Source organism: Thalia democratica, chromosome 6, assembly GCF_965202585.1.
Source record: "Thalia democratica chromosome 6, ktThaDemo2.hap1.1, whole genome shotgun sequence".
Classification (NCBI taxonomy): domain Eukaryota; kingdom Metazoa; phylum Chordata; class Thaliacea; order Salpida; family Salpidae; genus Thalia; species Thalia democratica.
In genome coordinates this window covers 43,899,158-43,918,144 of record NC_139170.1, presented here as the reverse complement: position 1 = coordinate 43,918,144, position 18,987 = coordinate 43,899,158, and the positions used below count along the sequence as shown (strand labels likewise).

The 18,987-nt window shown below is 27.2% G+C and overlaps 1 protein-coding gene across 1 annotated transcript; it reads left to right on the top strand.

Annotated features, from left to right (window-relative positions):
• The first annotated feature begins 134 nt into the window (after positions 1 to 134).
• LOC145839108 (neuronal acetylcholine receptor subunit beta-2-like) lies at positions 135 to 11,888 on the top strand. The gene is made up of 13 exons (XM_082946718.1): positions 135 to 186; positions 1,482 to 1,627; positions 4,283 to 4,327; positions 6,096 to 6,205; positions 7,285 to 7,398; positions 7,885 to 8,018; positions 8,397 to 8,591; positions 9,123 to 9,206; positions 9,600 to 9,712; positions 9,980 to 10,096; positions 10,444 to 10,562; positions 11,047 to 11,160; positions 11,759 to 11,888. The coding sequence occupies exons 1-13, from the start codon at positions 135 to 137 to the stop codon at positions 11,886 to 11,888; spliced, it is 1,473 nt and encodes a 490-aa protein (XP_082802844.1).
• Positions 11,889 to 18,987: the final 7,099 nt, after the last annotated feature.

Sequence of the window (18,987 nt, the reverse complement as noted above, 5' to 3'; positions counted from 1 at the left end):
AAGAAAAAAGTAGAAAAAAGTCGAACTCGTTATAAGCAGGGCTCGCCTGTTGAGCCCACATAACGAATATCATACTGGCAACCATCCGATGTTGATAAAGTCAATAAGTGATCTGGCAGTTACTGAAAATCACCATGTATCGCAACTTGCTACTTTTGCTAGCCTTGATCACTTTGCAAGCAGAAAGTTTGTTTTCTTTTTGATGGTAACAAATTTAAAATAAAGCTAATAAAATTTTGTTTTATAAGTATGATGGTTACAAAAGTTTTTTTTTAATGTTAATCTCATAAACAGTTTGAGTGTAGCTTTGTACTAAAAAGATAGTTTTAAACTATTTTTAAAGAATATTTGTTTTTAAGTTGTTTAATTGAGTTAATAAAAAGTTGTGGAACTATGACATTAATATATCGAGCTATTTCATAATATGTAACTTAAACACATTTTTTAAAGATCATAAAAAAATCCATCACATTTTACAAACAGCAAGCAAATATAAATAAAAACAAACCATATCACAGTTTTACATATCATAAACTGATTCAACTTTTCAAAGAACTTTTTATTGGTTTTGCAAGTTTTTTGTTATAAACTATATGATTATTTGATTTGACTAAAAAAACACTTAAAATAGTTATAAACTAAAAAATAACTTACTACATTAATACAAAAGTTTTAATACTTAAGTTTTGAATAGTTTTTATAAATTTTTATATATCGAAACAGCTTTCAAAAAAGTATTTTAGCTTATATTTTAATTTCAAACAGTAAATATAAATAACAATCACAAAATTAAAATTCTAACTCGTTTTAAATTAACTTTACAAACACTTTATTATTATCAAAACGTATTATAAACAATTATGATGTCTTCCCAAAAAGTTAAGTAATGACATTTTATAAATGCTTCTAAGCTTTATTGTTCGTTTGATAAGTTTATGTTTGAAAATTCACTGGAATATAGGTTACGAAAACATAAAATAAGTCATTTCGTTCAAAAGAGCAATACTTTTGAAAACGAAACATTTATTAAAAGATTATAAAACTTTGAAACTGACATTTTAAAGTGTTGTTGTTTTTATAAAATACATTACAATGAGTGCATCTTCAATTTTAAATCAAGTTTTTGTAGTGAATGATTTGTTTTGAACATGTGATTGACATTTAGGGATCTTTTTTTCGTAAAATTATAAACTTAATTTTGGAGCAAATATCACAAAACTTTGAAAACAAATGCTTAAAAATCAAAAATTGATATTTTATTTTTCGTCACTATCACGACTTTGTTGTAACTCAAAGTATATAAAAAAAAGAGGAGTTACTGAATTAAATTAGAAAATATCTGATGTCGAAAAAATTAATAAAGTGTAATTACGTAAAACTTCTTGCTTAGACGTAACAAAATAGTTGTTCGAAATTATTGCATGTCCTGTTTGTTAATAAATTTCTGCTTACTGATACAAATCACGCATTTTTGTCAACAGGAAACGAGTGTAGTAGAGCGGAGAAGAACCTGATGTTTGATCTGTTCAGACCTGAGAACTACGATCCGAAAATCAGACCTGTGATGAACTCGAGCACGACCATGGAGGTGGGGTTGACCGTGGCCCTTCAGCAAATTATCAGTCTGGTTTGTTAAAATGTACATATTCTATGTGATATTAGTTGTTAGTATACTGTAAAAGTCTCTGTCTGAAAAGGATTAAAGTGCTCGTAAACCAATAAGAGCAAAAGTACTAAGTAAACATTTAGCTACAAAACGTTTATTATAAACTAAAGTTTCGTTACCGTATGGTAGATGTTCGGGTACAATAAATAACGACGATTTAAAACTATTTATATGAAGAGATAGAATGGTTATTAAAGGTGGATAGTAATATTGAAAATTGATAAGTATTTGAAATAAATAAATTAAAATCACTAGTAATGCAGAGAATTTACTAAACAACTAAAAAAATGTTTTATTTTATCTCATCTAATAAACTTATATTAATAAGCGCAATAAAGGCAACTCTCAATAAACACATTTTCAACAAATAACTCGTTTCTGAAAACGTTTAAAAAAGTACTACAAAAGAAAAAAATTACAAGCTAAGCTTTAATACTTAAAATATGAAAATATCTTCGAGCGTATTTCAGAGTAAACGTGTTTTTACACAAGCTTATAAATATTAAAGCCACTTTATTGTTCAAAACTTATGCTTATAAATATTAAGTTAGAACATTAAGCGCGTTGCGTGTATCATAAAAAATTGCAATACACATGTTGAAATTGTCATTCGTACTGCTAAAAATGATTTCAGTAGCACAATAATCCTAATCCCTATTGTTAACAAAAGTAATCTTTCTTCGGCACGTATTTAGTATTTATGGAAATTAAAAAGTTTAAAAACTATTATTTTCAGCACTTTATATTGCAAAAACTTATTTATTAAACGGAAAAATTTGCTATCTTTAGAATATTCGCTTGTACCTTATTTCAATTCGAGTAAAAAAACTTAGTGAACGATTTAGTTAATTTTACAACAATACATATATATTGAAATATAAAAACTAGAACTTTTGAAAAACTTAACAAGACAGTGTACCTTTACACATTATTATCGTTTACACAATTTTCGCAAAAACAACTTCTAAAACGCAAGAAAAAAAAAGTTGCATAATATTGAAAAAAAATGATCCGCTTTTTGTGATAACACGCTTTCATTCATAGCATCCAAGTAGAAAATCGACCACAAAAAGAAGCTACTAAAACCCTCAATAAATATTTCATTGGCAAAAAAGCTAAACGTAAATATAATTACGGCTGACGATAGTTTCTTAGCAATTTTCATTAAAGTTTAATTTGAAAATTTAAGTGGCGAATCGTAAACACCAACAACTTTCAGTTCAAATCTTTGTTTTTTCAGTTGAGTTTTACATACAGTAGCACAGTGGTTACAATCACTGTGTTTAGATCTGGTTGGCTGATAAGCCGAGTTTGAAAGTCTTTATCTGTTGTGGCTGTCTTTTTTTTCTTACTGGCTCCGCGGAAAAATTGACATGTTTAGTGTTTTCATAGCCTGTGTCGGGCGATGAGTATAAAGGTGAGGCTTACAATGTAGCTGTAGCGTTTATGGAAACTAACTATCATTAAACTGTTGTACAAAAAAAATTGGAAACTAAAGTTTAAACTATTTTAAATTGAATTAGAGTCAAATCATATAAATAGTTCTTTAACTTTCTAGTTTAGTTTAAACTAAGTCTGCTTCATACTTTTTAAATTTTTAAGTATTCAAATTATTTTTAATTTGTTTGTTTACGTTATAAAACCGTTGGTCCTAGTATATGCTCAAAATAGAATTGTATAAGTAAAGCAAAGTAAGGTCAAGCACTTACTAAGTTGCGTCGAAGTTTGTTTGTAATAAATTAAGTATCATTGTATGAAACTTGATTTTTGATATATTGATTTTAAAAGTGTATGCTGTTTATTATAAACACATTATAAAAACTATATGCTAACATAAGCACATAGGTATAATCACATTCTTAACTTTTGCACAGGATACCAAATTTTAAAATATTCAAATTTGTTACACCAGACCATTAAATACAGTTGCTTATTGTCGACAATGAGCAATAAGCTTTTTTTAGGAAAATTTTATATTAGTCGATATATACTCTAAAAAAGTTATTTAATGTTAAAAGTACGAAAAAAACAAGTTATCCTTGTAGTAAAAAAGCGAGGATAATCAAATATTACGACTTTTGAGCTTAAACTTTGTTATAGTATAAAAATACCTTCGTATAACTTAATTCATTGTCGTTTTTAATCCAATTATTTTGCTTGAACAAAGCTAATACAATTAAAACAAGTTTAAATTTTTTTTTTCTAAACTTTTTACCACACTTTAGCAATATTGATTCTATGGTTCGTAAACAAGGGTATTTTAGTAAATATTCAAGGCGAATTTAAGAAACTAACTAGAAAAACAAAGTTTACCGAAAACTGTTAAAACTTTTATAACATAAGTTACTTTGTTATATCTATATATATGCTGTGCATTATTATTATACAGAAAGTTTTTAATTAATTCAATTTAGCAACTTGTTATTAAAATTTCTTCATTTAGTAATGCATTTATAATTTTAATGTAGTCAAGATATAAATATTTATAATTTTTCACAATGCTTCAATCATTCATTAAACTAAACTAAGAAAACATCTAAACTGTTAAAAATTGTATCAACGAGATAATGTAAAGTCAAAATCTTGCTTCAGTTTGAACAAAATTATATTTTACAGAACGAGAAAAACCAGATACTCACAACGTCCATGTACCCTATTATGGTTAGTTGACAACTGATAGTAAAATAACTGGAACGTGTGAATATATCGATCCTTATCTTTTTCACGATAATATAACATTTTTTGTTTTAGAGATAAAACCTTTTGAAGCAATTAATGTTGTTTTAAACAAATGTGAAAATATAACTATTAGTTTTTTAAACATGTTTGTTTAAGGTTAGTTTGCCTTTAGTTTTATACTACTATAATATTACTTTTTCAATTGAATTGTTATTGCCGTAGTGGGATAAGATTTAATTTTAACGCGCCTGTAGTATGAAAAATCAATACAACTGACCAGAAGCTCAAAGTGAAAACAGCAAGTTCATTGCTATTGATAAAAACAAGTTTTGATATTATATAGTTTTTTAAACGGTTCATATAAATAGGTCCAACAAAGTTTTTAAACAGACAAAAGTTAAAAAGTAAATGAGTTTATGCGCATTAAAACGAGAATTTCAAAGTTCACCGACTTTTTATTTTTATCATAAACGTTTTTTTCATAAAGGCTTTCAAACACATAAAATAATTTCAATACACAACTAAACAAAACCAAAACAAAATTCAGTAGCGATAAATCGCAAGCCTCATAAAAAACGGCTTAGTGACGTCACTATGCAAAAGTTTTCGTTGCGAAACAAAGGCGACACGTGTTTGTTTACGAGATTTCTCGAGACGACTAATCTGTCGCTGTGACATTTCTTGAGGTGACAAATTAACTTTTGTTTGAAGTGAAAGTTCGTTGTTTACTTGTGTGTCTGTCAACAAAGATAATGTCATACACATTGTTTCATGTTATTACATCGAACGCATGGAATATGCTTTTGAGAAAAATTCAAAACTTTAAAACTTGACTTTAAGAAATTATTTGTTTATAAAACAATGTGAAGTTTCTTTTGTTTGAATTTCATCGATGTAAATGTCAAAAACATTTTTTAGTGTTTCTTGTGAAAGTCTGAGAAATTTAGTTCCTTATTGTTAGACCTAAAAATTTATATACAATTTTTTGTAGTAAATCAACATAAAAAACGTAACACATTTTGTATTATTTATAGATAATTTATTCCTTACTCTTGAACAGTATTCAGTGAATTTTAAACCAAAAGTGTAAATGTTTGATACTCACCAAACAATAAATGTTTAAAAATTCGTTGTTGTATACTTTTTAAAGAGTTTTACTTGAATTAGAAAGTATTTTGTTCTTCAAAAAATAAAAAGATGTTTGAACTGGGTTAAAAAAAGTCATTTTAAAATAAAAACACAAAGTTGTACTGGATATATTTTTATAACTAATAGTTAACCATATAAATAAAAACGTCCTTTTTGTAGCCAAAAATTTGATAAGTAGCTTATTTAACATTGAGCACCGTTTTTGTGTGACTCAAGCAGCTTGTTTGAGGTGTAAACAATCTTTAAATTATTAATTTCAGCTGGGAGTATCTCCTGGCTGTTACTAGCTTTTATTGTATCAATTTTGCTAGGAAAGTTGACTTTCAACTCATTTTGTAGAGAATAGCTTGACTTATGATTACATTACCAGAAAGTCTTTGTTTGACACGTGTGTTAAGATTTAAAAGGTTATATTCAAACTAATTTTGTACTTACTAATTAAAGTAATGTTTAAAAGTATATGTTTAAGTATATTATGGTGATTAAAAAACATTGCTCTCGTTTTTATTCTAACTTACAAGCACATTAAAAATTGAAAGCAGAACTATAAAGTGAGTTAGCAGTTAATCTATTTGGTCTTAACAGGTTATATATATTTTAGAATTGGACTGACGAATACTTGACGTGGGACCCGAGAAATTACTCCGGAATTAAAAGAATAATTGTGCCTTCAAAACATATTTGGATACCAAATATTTTAATTTATAATAGGCAAGTTACTAACATAATTTAGTTTAGTTTATGTTAATATTTGATAAATGTAAGCTACTTAATAATATTATAGTTTTAAAACTTAAACAAGCAAATAAATGTACTTTCATTTAGCAGGCTTGTAAAATTTGTGAACAATAGGAAGTAACCAATACTGGCAACTAAAGCATTAAATACGATAGTTAACAGTTTTTTTTTTTTTTAAACATTATATTCAGTTTAATGCTTTGGTTGCAAGTACTGTTTTCTTTTATATTGTTCACAAATTTTACTAGCCTGGTAAATGTAAGTATATTTATTTGTTTTATTTAAATTTTAAAAATATTATATTATTAAGTAGGTTACATTTATCTAATATTAACATAAACTAAACTGATAACATTACGATTTTCAAAAATTGACAGATTTATACTACAAGTTTTATTTGGTTTTTTCTTTTAGTTTTTTCTTTCAAGTTTAGCCTAATGTCTTCTTGCATGTTCATATAAACTTTTTTACAGATTTTGTTCAACTGATGATTAGTCGTTTGATTAGGTTCAAGCGAGTGAAACATTGTATTATTATTAAAATTTAAATTTTTGAAAAACTAATATCATTATAATTTACTAAACAATTAACAAAAAAGGTTTTGATTATTTTTATTTTAATGTTTCTAAACATAACAAAAATATTTTAAGTTTAAAATACTAAGTTTAGAGAGTTTTTTATCTAAGTTATCAGACAAATGCTCGGTCAACAAAAGCTACATTGAAAATTTTTAAACAAAAGCATTTTATTGGTATTTTCGAACAATGGATTTTTAACGTCGTTTATAATAATAAATAAATAAATTACTGGAATGCAAAACCTATATTGAACCTAAACACTACTTCTCTTGATTTTTAAACCCATATACGATGTTTTTGTATAAAGATGTTTGAATTAAGACAAAAGTTACATTAAAAGTTTTTCGTATACATTTAAAACACTTAATACTTTTTTAATTTTTATAATAAATCAAAATAATTTTTTCATTTGATATTTATACGTACGCCTTAACTGTCCTAGTGTGTTTGTTCATAGCATTGAATATTATGCAGTGTCGTTGACAACTTCCACTCGGTGTTTCCCGCAAAAGCAATCATCAGTCACAATGGGGGAGTGGACTGGATGCCTCCGGGACTTTTCAAAACTTACTGCAGTGTTGATACCAAGTAATTTCATTCAAATTGAAAAATATGATTTTATTTAATTTAGAAAAACAAAAGGGTTGATCACATCGTTTGTAGATTGAAGACTGCAAGATGAGTCCTAATGAGGACGAAACCCAGGTCTCAGTCTACCGAAGCTTGTGGTCTGATGATCGAATTGGTATGATCAACCCTTTTGTTAAACTTGAGCTTGTCTCACGGCATACGAAAGTCCAGGATTCTGCTCTGCGACTTTCGGCGATGTTTTTTTTTTTTGATTGTATTTAATTTAGACTTTGAAGCATTTCAAAACTGTAGGCTTCTTATAACACTTAGCTTATTTTAAGAAGAACGCAGTAAGTAGTTTAAAAGTTTAAAGTATAGAAGCTTAAAACTAAGAAGTCATCAGATTTTAAGTGTTCTGTTAGCCAAAGTGCAGCTGAATTTTGTTGAGTTTTTCAAATGTGTGAACATTTATTTACTGAGGTTTTATAAAAAAAATCACTTCAGGTACTTTCCCTTCGATGACCAAACCTGCAAGATAAAGTTTGGCATTTGGGAGTACAACATGAAAGAGGTGAACTTGCAGCTTTCAAAACCCGTCGACTTCTCGGAGGTGACCAGCAAAGAGTGGCAGCTCATCTGTGAGTGTGACGTAACAGCGGTTGTTTTGTTCGAGTCGTCGTTGCAATGTTTTGTTTGTTTTTACCACGAACCCGTGGTGGTTTTTCAATGTAAAAGTTTTAAATTTAGTTTAAAGCACTTAAAGTAAGGAAAAAAAGAACAAATTAAAAGTTTAAGTTTGACAGTGACAAAAACAAAGAACGCCTCCGACAAAATTGTTTATCATTAAAATGTACATGTACAACTATTATTTTATGCTTTAGAACAAATAACTAGAACTTGATAAGCTTCTGGTTTGTACGCTAAGTCTACCGGGAAGGACTATTATATAAGTTTTGATGCAAATCGGTTATCTTATAGTAAAATGTAAGATCTATGTTAAAAATTAAAACAAACAGCAATGACATCGAAGCGCAGCGAAGAGGATTACGCTTGCTGCGAGCTTCCTTTCGTGGACATCACCTTCTACCTGCACATAAGGAGGCAGACCCTCTTCTACGGCTTTAACTTCATACTGCCCTGCTTCCTCGTCAACTCGTTAGCGATCCTCGTGTTCCTCTTGCCCGCCGACAGCGGAGAAAGAATCACGCTCAGTTCGTTTATATCAAATGTATTGAAGATTATTTCTGAGCGATATAAAAGTTTTTAGTAATTTTAAAACTACGATGATTGGAATGTTTAGCGTTTAATAAATTTTGATAAAATTAAAAGCTCTTAATAGATTCAGATGTTTCAAAGCTCAATAAATTTTTATATAGTAATATTTCTTTAAATTTCATTTAAATACTATTTTAAAAACTTAGACTATTTTTAGTTTTTTACTCTACAGCTATTTTAGTTGTGTTAACAATAAAACTATTCAACACCAGGGAATCAGTTTTTTATATTATCTATATTATACTACTTTAGTTACTATTTTAAGAGACCATTTTAAACTATACTTTTATAGTGCTTAGCTAAGTTTTTTGGCTCAATTGCATTAACCGATAGTTTGTAAACAATTTATATGGATTTTCATACCAAAATTGATTTTATTTTTTAATTAAGTGTCACTAAAATAAGTTTGAACTTAATGTATTTAAAAGATGCATGTTATAACTAAATTAAATTTAAAAACTTTTCAGGCATAACAATATTACTAGCACTTGTTGTTTTCCTACAAATTTTAGCAGAGACGTTACCTCCTACAGACATTATTCCTCTACTTGGTGAATTTTTTGATAATACAACATGTTAAAATTAGTACTGTAGTAAACATAAGTTGTTTTAAATCTGAAGCTTTAATATTACAAAAAATAATATAAAACACATAAATAATAAGATGTGAAAATTTTGCTTACAAATTTTATTATAATTTCAAGTTATTTTTTTACTTTAAATTTCACTTTTAGTTTGTAAAACGAAAATAAAACTTATTTTTGTTTAACTAAGTAAGTTAGTTTGTTAAACTGACAATCCTTAAACTGAAATGTTATACGATAAAATTTTAATTTAAAAGAAGTTAAAAAGCACTTTTTTATCATTTAATTTGTTTTGAACTGCATAAGTTACTTGTCTTATCTAGCAACTGTAGGAGATAAATTTAGCTTGTATTGTTTCAGGCAACTACTTTGCAAGCAGCATTGTCATGGTGTCATCTTCCGTTCTGGTGACTGTTGTTGCGCTGAACTTTCATGGCAAAAATGCAAGCAACGCGCACGCCATGCCTAAATGGGTCAGTTTCAACAAATTTAGTGTTAATGTGTTCATCTCAAGTATTTGTGTATTAAAAACTTTTTTTTAATGAGTACATAAATAGACTTTAATTTTTTCAAAAAAAATCAGACAAAGCCTGGTAAGTTTATCAAACACTTTACTAACTTGTTAGAGATATTTATAAAGCCTAATATATATATATATACTAATAACAACTAGTTTATACTTAATTTATAAAACTTTTATTATGTAAAAGAAAAAAACATCAAAAACATAATTTTCACAGATTCGATGGTTGTTTTTGGGAGTGCTACCGAGATACTTGAAAATAAAACGACCCGGAGAAATGAGCTGTAAGAATAAATTTGTTGACGTAACAAAACAATACGAGGACCATGACCCCGTATTAATTGTAATTTATTTGTGTTTGAGCACTAACTAATTTACAGTTTTGCTGTACTAAAAAAATAAATCAGTACTATTTTAGTTTGAATTATAATATGCAAAACATTAACAAACTCTATGAAGAGTTGTCAAGTAAACATGACTATTATTCATATAAGGTATCTTAATTTTATGTTTTACTTTTAATATTAAAACAAATTAGATTAAGCTTAAATAACAGAAAACATACTTTAGCTATAACTTAAAACACAGAAAATTCTAAAAAAAATACTAGTGTTTTTAGTTAAAAGCTAGTTTAAGGTTAAAAAATATTATTTTGCTTAAAACTTATTAAATCGTTCCCAGAGGCAGAGATGGAAACTAAAAAATTTAAACTGTAATGGAACAGTAGTTGACAAGGAAAACAACATTTGCATTTCAACAAACCTGAAAAAACCAGATGCTGCAGCTACTGAAACTGCGAGGTTTTTAAAATAATATTGAGAAATTACATAAGTTGTTCCTCAAATAATTTAGTTTTGTAGTCTGTATTAATTCTTAAAAAAATTAATGATAGCTAGTTTAAACTGAAAACTTAGTAGCTGTAGAAGCATTATAAAACTAATTATTTGATTGTTTGACTAATTTTGATAACTTTTGATCAATACTTTAATTAGTAAAGCAATAAATAAAAAGAAATGTTTAAATTTTACATGTCAATATTGATCGACTTTCATTTTGGACTTTTAATTTTTTTCTGTAGAATGATATACCACTAAATTTTATAATAAAAATTTTTTTTTTAAGAATCCAATTGAAAAAATTACATTTAATAATAGCAAACACTAAATATACTCTATTATGTTAATGTAGTCTCAACGATTTCTCCCAACCAGCAGGGAGCTTCCAAGCTTTCAATCAAATTTACTTTATTACGTGTACAAAGTCACAACAGTCTTATCCCAACAGGGAGCTTTCAAGGATCAACCGCCAACTGGACAAGATCACGTCACGCATGAGAGACGAGGACGAAGATGAAAAGTGCGCCCTCGAGTGGAAGTTTGCCGCTCACGTCCTCGACACGTTAGTTGTGACGTCATACTTTCAGTCATGACGTCATCTTATTACTAGCATGTTTTAACAAAAAAAAAATTGTTTTCACATCATGAATGTCATGCAGTTGTTATCAAATACTTGTTGTGGTCGTATACTTTGTAAACTTTTATATTTATTTTATCTTAAAATTTCTGCTTTTAATATGATCTGTATATGTAAAAAGTCTATTGCAACCAGCCCTGTTATTGACAGTTATCAAGGCTTTTAATAATAAAAATAATTTTTAATAAATAAAATTATTAAATCAAAAAATTTTTTTAAATGCCTGTAATTTATCAACAAAAATCCTTGCCAGTATTTTAAAGTAAAATAAAGCAAGTAGGTAACCTATCAAAATTTAAACTTAAAAGTAAAAAAAAATCTCAAGTTTTAAAAAGAAAATTTTCCTTTTATTTAAAACCTTAGTATAGTCGTTCTATTAAATTCCGACTGTTTAAACTGAAAAAAAAACTGTTTTTAAGATTTAAGAACGTTTTTTGTTTGTATTATTAACAGCTTTCCGTAATTCACATATTAGTAGAGTTTTTTTTTACAACTACATACAAACTGTTACAACTTTTTACAGATTTGCTATTTGGTTCTACACGTTCTACTTTGTGTTCACGACGTTTCTCACAATAGGGATTGCACCTGGAATACTTCTACCCTACGAAAACGACAATGCGACTTTTAATGCTGATAACACAACAAACTGATTACTGAAAAGTGCCTTATTTGTTCTTTATATTTTTACGTGGTTGCGTCTCGCGCTTTTTGCTTTTCTTAGTGTAAATGCGCATCGGGCAAACAACTTAATTTTTACTCTGTTTCACTTTGTTTTTACTGGCAATATATACTTTTAGTCTACTTTGCTAAAATACTAGTATTAATTTTATATGTATTACGAACACTTGACAGTCAGAGCATTAGTTTTATTGAAGTTATGGTAAATTTTAAACCTTTATTAAAACACATTGCTTAATAGTTTTCCAGATGAATAACTTTTAATTTAGCAAACAAGATGCAATTATATAAACCCAATAAGCATTTCTTTGCATTAAAAAAAACTAAATTTACTTACAAAAACCTTCTTAAAAAACTTTACAGCTATTCTCATTTGTTTAACGCTTGATTAGGGATTGTTTTTTGTATTTTCGATAACTGGTTTTAAAATAAAAACAAATACACTTAAACAACGTTTAATATATTTAAAAAAAAGCTTAATGAGATTGTCTTAAGAAGTCAGCAGTCGTTGATAAGTAAATGTTCGCACTTAACAAAAAAAATCTATGAGCTGTTGGTTCTCTTTTGTAGAAATTAAAGCAGTTAACTTAAAAAAATTAATCAAATAAACAATTAAAATTTTATTTTTTATAAAAGAGTTTACAGCATTTGCGTTAAAAAAAAAAAGGTTGTTTACTTCAAGATAATTTAATGAAGGGATAAACCGCGGGCTCTAGGATAGTAGTTTGCTGAACCCTAGTTCAAAAACTTTTAAAAAGAGAAAGTTGAAATTATACTTATTTATCTTATAAATATTCATACTTATTAACACTATTCACATAATTTTTTGTAAATTTTCAATTGACACTAAATAAAGTATTACTTTTAAGATCCTATAGACTAGTTTGATGTATTTCTAACTCATATCCTCGCACTTAAACTTAAACCTATTTAGTTAAGAAAAGTTTACTTAAAAATGTAAATATCAAGTATGACTAAGTTTGCGATAAAAACAAGAAGTTTAGAAATGTGTACAATTTTATGTTTTCAAAGTTAAAAAAAGTAATATAATTGAAAGGACTTCAAAACGTAATTGTTTAAAATTAGTAAAAAAAAGTTAGAAGTAAATATTTTATTATTAAATTAAACTCATATTAACTTAAAATGCCATATGAGGTCTAAATTTTACTACTAAAAAGTTTATCAATATAACTCTTTTTCTTGTGAAAACGAAGAAAGTAAATATTTTCATTCTCAATTTAAAACATTTTAGTAATTATCTAAAGAACACTTTTCAAGCGTAAATAAAGTTACTAACAGTTTTTAAGAGATACTCAACGAAAAAAAACTGCTGCCATAAAATTGATTTGAATTTTAATATTACAGTTTTCAAATATTTTCTAGCAAAAAATTATTTTTAATACAAATCAAATATGTTTAAATACTGTTCAATATTTTTATTCGGTAACAATATATTTCTACGAACAAGGATCTATAACACTTTGTTACCAACCGCTTTGGTATTTTCTTATAAACTACGTTTACTTAATACAGGGGTTGGTAAACTGTTGAAAATAGCATAATAAGTTGTTGAGTTTGTAATGAAATATAAAAGTAGGCCTTGGCATAACTGACGGCAAATATGAAGCTTACTTTAATGTAAGCAGCGTTTTGTAATGAGGATTTAAAAAGGTCTTAATAAAAAAGTGTGTTAGGATTTTTTGATACTTAAACTTTTAGTGGTTATTTTTTATAAAAATTAAGCAAGTACTTAGATGTGTAAAATCAATATTTGTACAAACACATGTTGCATAATGGATATTTGACAATATAAAATTTAACAACATTCATATATAAATCTTTAAAGCATTAGCAAAAAGCTTGGTTAAATTATGTCGGAAGTTTAGTCACGAGTATTTTAGTTTATTTTTTTGAATAGCCAGAAACTAAAACAAATCAAAGTCTATCAATATATTTCTAAAAAGTCAGTAACGAAATTTTTATACGGTAAAAAGTTATTTTCTTGCCTGGGCACGCTCAATTTGCTAATTAGTATAAGTCTTAGTCTGATTTTCGTAAAGTGAAGCTTTTTAAATTAATTTTTTTATTTTAATGAATGAGTTATTAATAAAATAATTTGGCACATCTACATTATACAAATGTAGATTATCGAGTATCCAACTCTAGTGTGTTATGTATAATGACTAAATAAGTGGTGCTTTAACTAGTGTTTTCATATAATAATTTTTACAATGCTTAACATTTTTTTGCACAAACCATTATGACTTATGATTTATAATTAGTGACTTATTTTTTATTACGAAACACTTAGCAGTATATAAGCTCAAAAAAATTAGTAATTTATGTTTGTTCAGCAGAACTGTTGAACAGTTTAGCTCAAGTACTGTTTGGAAACTTAATTTAAAAAATTCAAAATTATTTTAACATTGATAAAAAATATGTATGTTAGGACAATCGTATGAGGTTTTGAAAAACCATCTAATTTAACACTAGGACTAAAATAATCTTGCTAAGTTAAGTTCAAAACTGTAAAAATATATTTTGTGTTCTGTCTACTTATTTATTTTACAAACTTAAAACTATTATTTTATGAATTTTGATAAGTGCTTTATAAACACATGAAATTAACAGCGTAACAAACTTCACAGAAATTTACATTCGAACAATATGACTAAGTTCATGTTATCAATGTTGGCTGTTTGCCTCTTATTTTCCTTCGCCACGGCGGACAGCATTAGAAATTACGCCAGATGTGAGTTTCCCGATACTGAGAACGGCAATGGCGTCATAATGCTCCACCAAACCGGCAACAAGATGATTGGAAGGAGCAAATTCAGCGTTACAGGAGGAGTGAATTTGATTAAGGTGGAGTTTATAAAGAGGCCGCTGAAACGTGGCAACTGCGAAAGACTGTCGAGGTTAAAGTTGTGACGTTTTAGTATAATGGTAATCTGATTAAAAGAGGTTATTAATTAACTACCATACTATTTACGTGTATAACATTGTAAGTTTTTAATTCACAAAATAAAGTTACATAGATGTCTTATTTATTTTCTTTATTAGTTTTTTGTTAGGAATGCCACATGCTTTTGTAAACATATCATACATGTTTTTTAACATTGAGAACCTCATACAACAGTAGCAGATTTAGTCTCAAGGAGATCTTTATTAAGATAAAAGCATTTTGTGCTAGTTGCATGACAACAATTGAATCATTAACTTTTCAGATATAGAGGTTTCACGTACACGATTGCCAATTTTTTTACGAACGACGACGGTTCAGTGAGCGAAATGGACTGGGAGCTCAGGTCACCGGATGATGAGTTCAAACCCGATCATCAGGTACCACATGAATCGTTTTTAGTGGCCTTTAGTATTAAAAAATGCTTACTTATAAAATATTAAGGACATGACTAATTTGTTATTGCTGACCTACTTAGTTTTCCAGCCCTGTTTAATTAACATGTATTTATAAACTGTTATTCTTGGTCGTCTACTACTCAGATAGCTTAATAGCTTTATGTCATGGGTCGGCAGCCTAAAGAATAAATTATTTTGGGTTACATGTTACTTTACAAAATACAATAAAAAGAATAAAAACAATTACTTGAAAGCAAAACTGTAATAATAAAGCGAAGTATGATTCCCACTAATAGTTGTTTTTCTACCAATGTTCCATCTTAAGATTAATGTTTATAAATCTTTAGAAAAAAAATATCGTGGACTAAGAATGATTACTAAAATATTAGAATTTAAGATTGTGTATCTTAAAACATACTTAAAATGTGTTTAAAAAAGTAAGTGATAAGAGATAAAACTTATAATTAGCGTAAATTCCGAATCAGTCAGTTTACTTTGAACTTAAAAAAGCCTAGAGCCGTCTCCGAATAGGTCTTTTTTAAATAAAACAAGGCTTGATTTAGACTCCCCAAGTGTTGTAATAAAATGCGTCTATTGCGACTTAAAGCAAAAAAATTAAATAAAACACTCCTGTTTTCAAATAAATACCAGAATAAGTTAAATTATAGTAGTAACTAAGCCACAAATGTTGATAAGCCACATGAAGCCTATATAAAACAACTTTTTACGCAAATTAAAAACGCTTAAACTGTTTAATTTTTTCTCGAGTTTTTAAAAAAGTCGACTTAAAAATCTTAAGAGTTGACAGCGATTACTTTTGCAGGCAGTTACAGGTGCGAGCGTGAAAAAAACTGGGTACTGGAAACTGCAAGACATGGTGAGAAGGTCGCTCCTGATCAGGCTGAGTAACGGCGAGTCGATTTGCTGCCTAATAACAAACGACGTCAGATCTGATAATCAGCGCAAATTCAACGACATGCACGAATAAGTTTCGCTTCTTCAAATTGTTGCCTGGCATTCATGGCGTCGCTTGGCAACGATTGGGTGGTTTATTCTGCTTTCAACACTATTTTAATAACTTTTACTTGGTTTTTTCTCATTTGTTTTGATGATCGCTTTCTTTGAATATTCATAGCTATATCTCCTCTTCCTAAAAGAGTGTTTTTTAAATAAAGTGTTCAAATCACGTTTTTAAAGCAGTTTGTTTATCAAGAAGAGTTCGTTTTATAGATTTTTAAGTTATTATAACTTTATTGTACTCACTTTAAATTAAATTAGTTTTAAAGACGTTACGTTTACAATTAAAAGAAAAGATTTTTTTAGTAAGAAACATAAGAAAGAATTTGTTCGTGAATGAGCAAAACTCATGCCTTGTGTTAAACTGCTTTTGCTATAAGCGTATAACAAAGCTTTGTTATGTTATTTAAATAAGGTTTTTAACAATAATTGCTAAAATTTTAATTATCTACCTGAAATTAATATTTCTTTTAAATAGTTTCTTTTTTCGAAGCTGAAAAAATGCTTCTAGTTGCGACAAAATAACTTTTTTAATACTTTGCTTTTGTTCATATTTAATAACTTGTAAAGTGTTGATAATTTTTTAATCAAATATATTATTCAATCTAAATACCATATTTAAATGCACAAGCTTTATTTTTTAACGACTTCAAATAGATAAAAAAGTGAATTACTTTTTTGAGTAACCAAAATTAAGTTTTATTAAGTTTTTAGCTTACCAAGACAAAAAAACCTTAATTACCATAATTAGTTTCAGTATTATTGTAAATGTCACAAAATAATCTAACAAGCAACATATACATATTTTTATAATAACAGTTGTTAACTTTTAATGTTTCACATATTTGATAATAAACTTTATTAGAATCTAAAATATTTACTTTTAAAAAAAAAAGTCATCTACTTGATAAAGTTCTTATTGTATAGGCTAGTATAAATAAAAGATATATTTATAAACGGTTAAAACAAGCACGGTGTCAATTTTGTGCTAGTGTTACTAAAACATAACTTTTAAAGTTTTAATTTTAAAGTACTTTTACTTAAACAATATTAAAATCTCAGAGCTTTGAACAAAAAATAAATTAAGTTTTATATACTTTTTAGTTTAAATGAACAAATAAAAAATATTAATTATGTTAAAAATTACGACGATTAAAAACGATTTTATATTTTAAAGTTCCTTAACGTTATAAAAAATACTTAAAAATACTCTTTTTTAACTTAATTTTTTTTTTTGCACTTTAATTTAAAGAAAAATTTGTTTAACTTTGTCAAAATGTCTCACTTTAATTATGTGCAAAAACGAACATTTATTAAAACATATTTGTTTGTTGCCTGTATGTATCAAATAGTACTCTTAATAAACTTTTTCTTATATAGTTATCTAGTTTTGGGCAAAACACAATCCTGTATATAAAATTATTAAACAAAAAAACACAGTTTTTAACAGACAGTGAAATAGTTAAGTGTTGTGTGTTGTCGTTAGTTTATTAAAAAAATTTTGACTGATACTACAAAATTTTTGTAAAAGAAATCAACTGTTACTAGTAAATCTTACTGTTGAAAGTAAAAAAAAAAATTTTTTTTCCAAAAAACTATCTGGAAAGTGAAAAACTATTTAATCAGTCCTTTTTGAAGCATTATCATCGTACTTAGTCGGAATAAACTTTTTTTGTCCTGCTATAAAAGCACTTCTAAAAAGAAACATTTTAGTCGATTGATTGTAAATGCTATATCTTAAAAGTTTGTTTGGTATTAGCTTAGGTGCCTCCCTTTAAAAAGAGGTAACAAAACAAGCTAACACTTAAATACTTACTTTTAAGATTTTATAAAAATTTATATTATTTATGCTGTATTAGTTTGTTGTATACATATAAACTAAACAAAGGTTTGTAAAAACGATGTACTAAAGCTACAAAAACTTCACATGATAGTTTACTTTCTTGATTCTGAAAATTTCTATATTGCAAAAAGGAAAAAGTTTGACAATTATGTTTTTTGCCATGAAAATGGTATAAAACAAAAGGATAATATCAACTTGCAATTTAAATGAATTTTGTATAGTTTTCTGATAGTTAATGTATCTAGTCTTTAAGTAAATTTTGTTGATTTTTTTCTCATGTTGAACAGTTTTATAGTAATACAATTGCAACAGTGTTTAGCTGCAGAACTTTTTTATTATCAGTGTTTTTATTTAGTCAAATGAATGCTAAAAGATTCTCAAATAGAAAAATGTGTTTTAAAAAAGTGTAACCATGTATTTATATTTCAGATATATAGTGTGCAAAAAAGTATTTAAAATAGTTGGAATTTTATCAACTTATTACTTAATTTCCAGAATATGTTCTCAGCAAAAGCTTGTTGATGCTTTTATGCAAGTTTCAGTTAAAATTCCCTGAAAAACTTTAAACAATTTTTAAAAATTTAAAACTTTTTCCCAAAACAAAACTTATTGAAGATCATAATAAGAATAAAATATTGAACTGAGTTATAAGTTTATAAGAATCCATCTCTTTTAAATATTCTTTTGATGAACATGTGTGGCTTAATGACTCGAAGGTCTTTTTTCACACCAATCCCTTGACAACAATTGTGAGCTTCAATTCCCAGATTAAAAAACATTTTTCTTTCTTTATAGCTGTATCCACTAGAAATGTTTGTTTGTTGAAAAGTAAAAAGTAGTAATCTACTTTA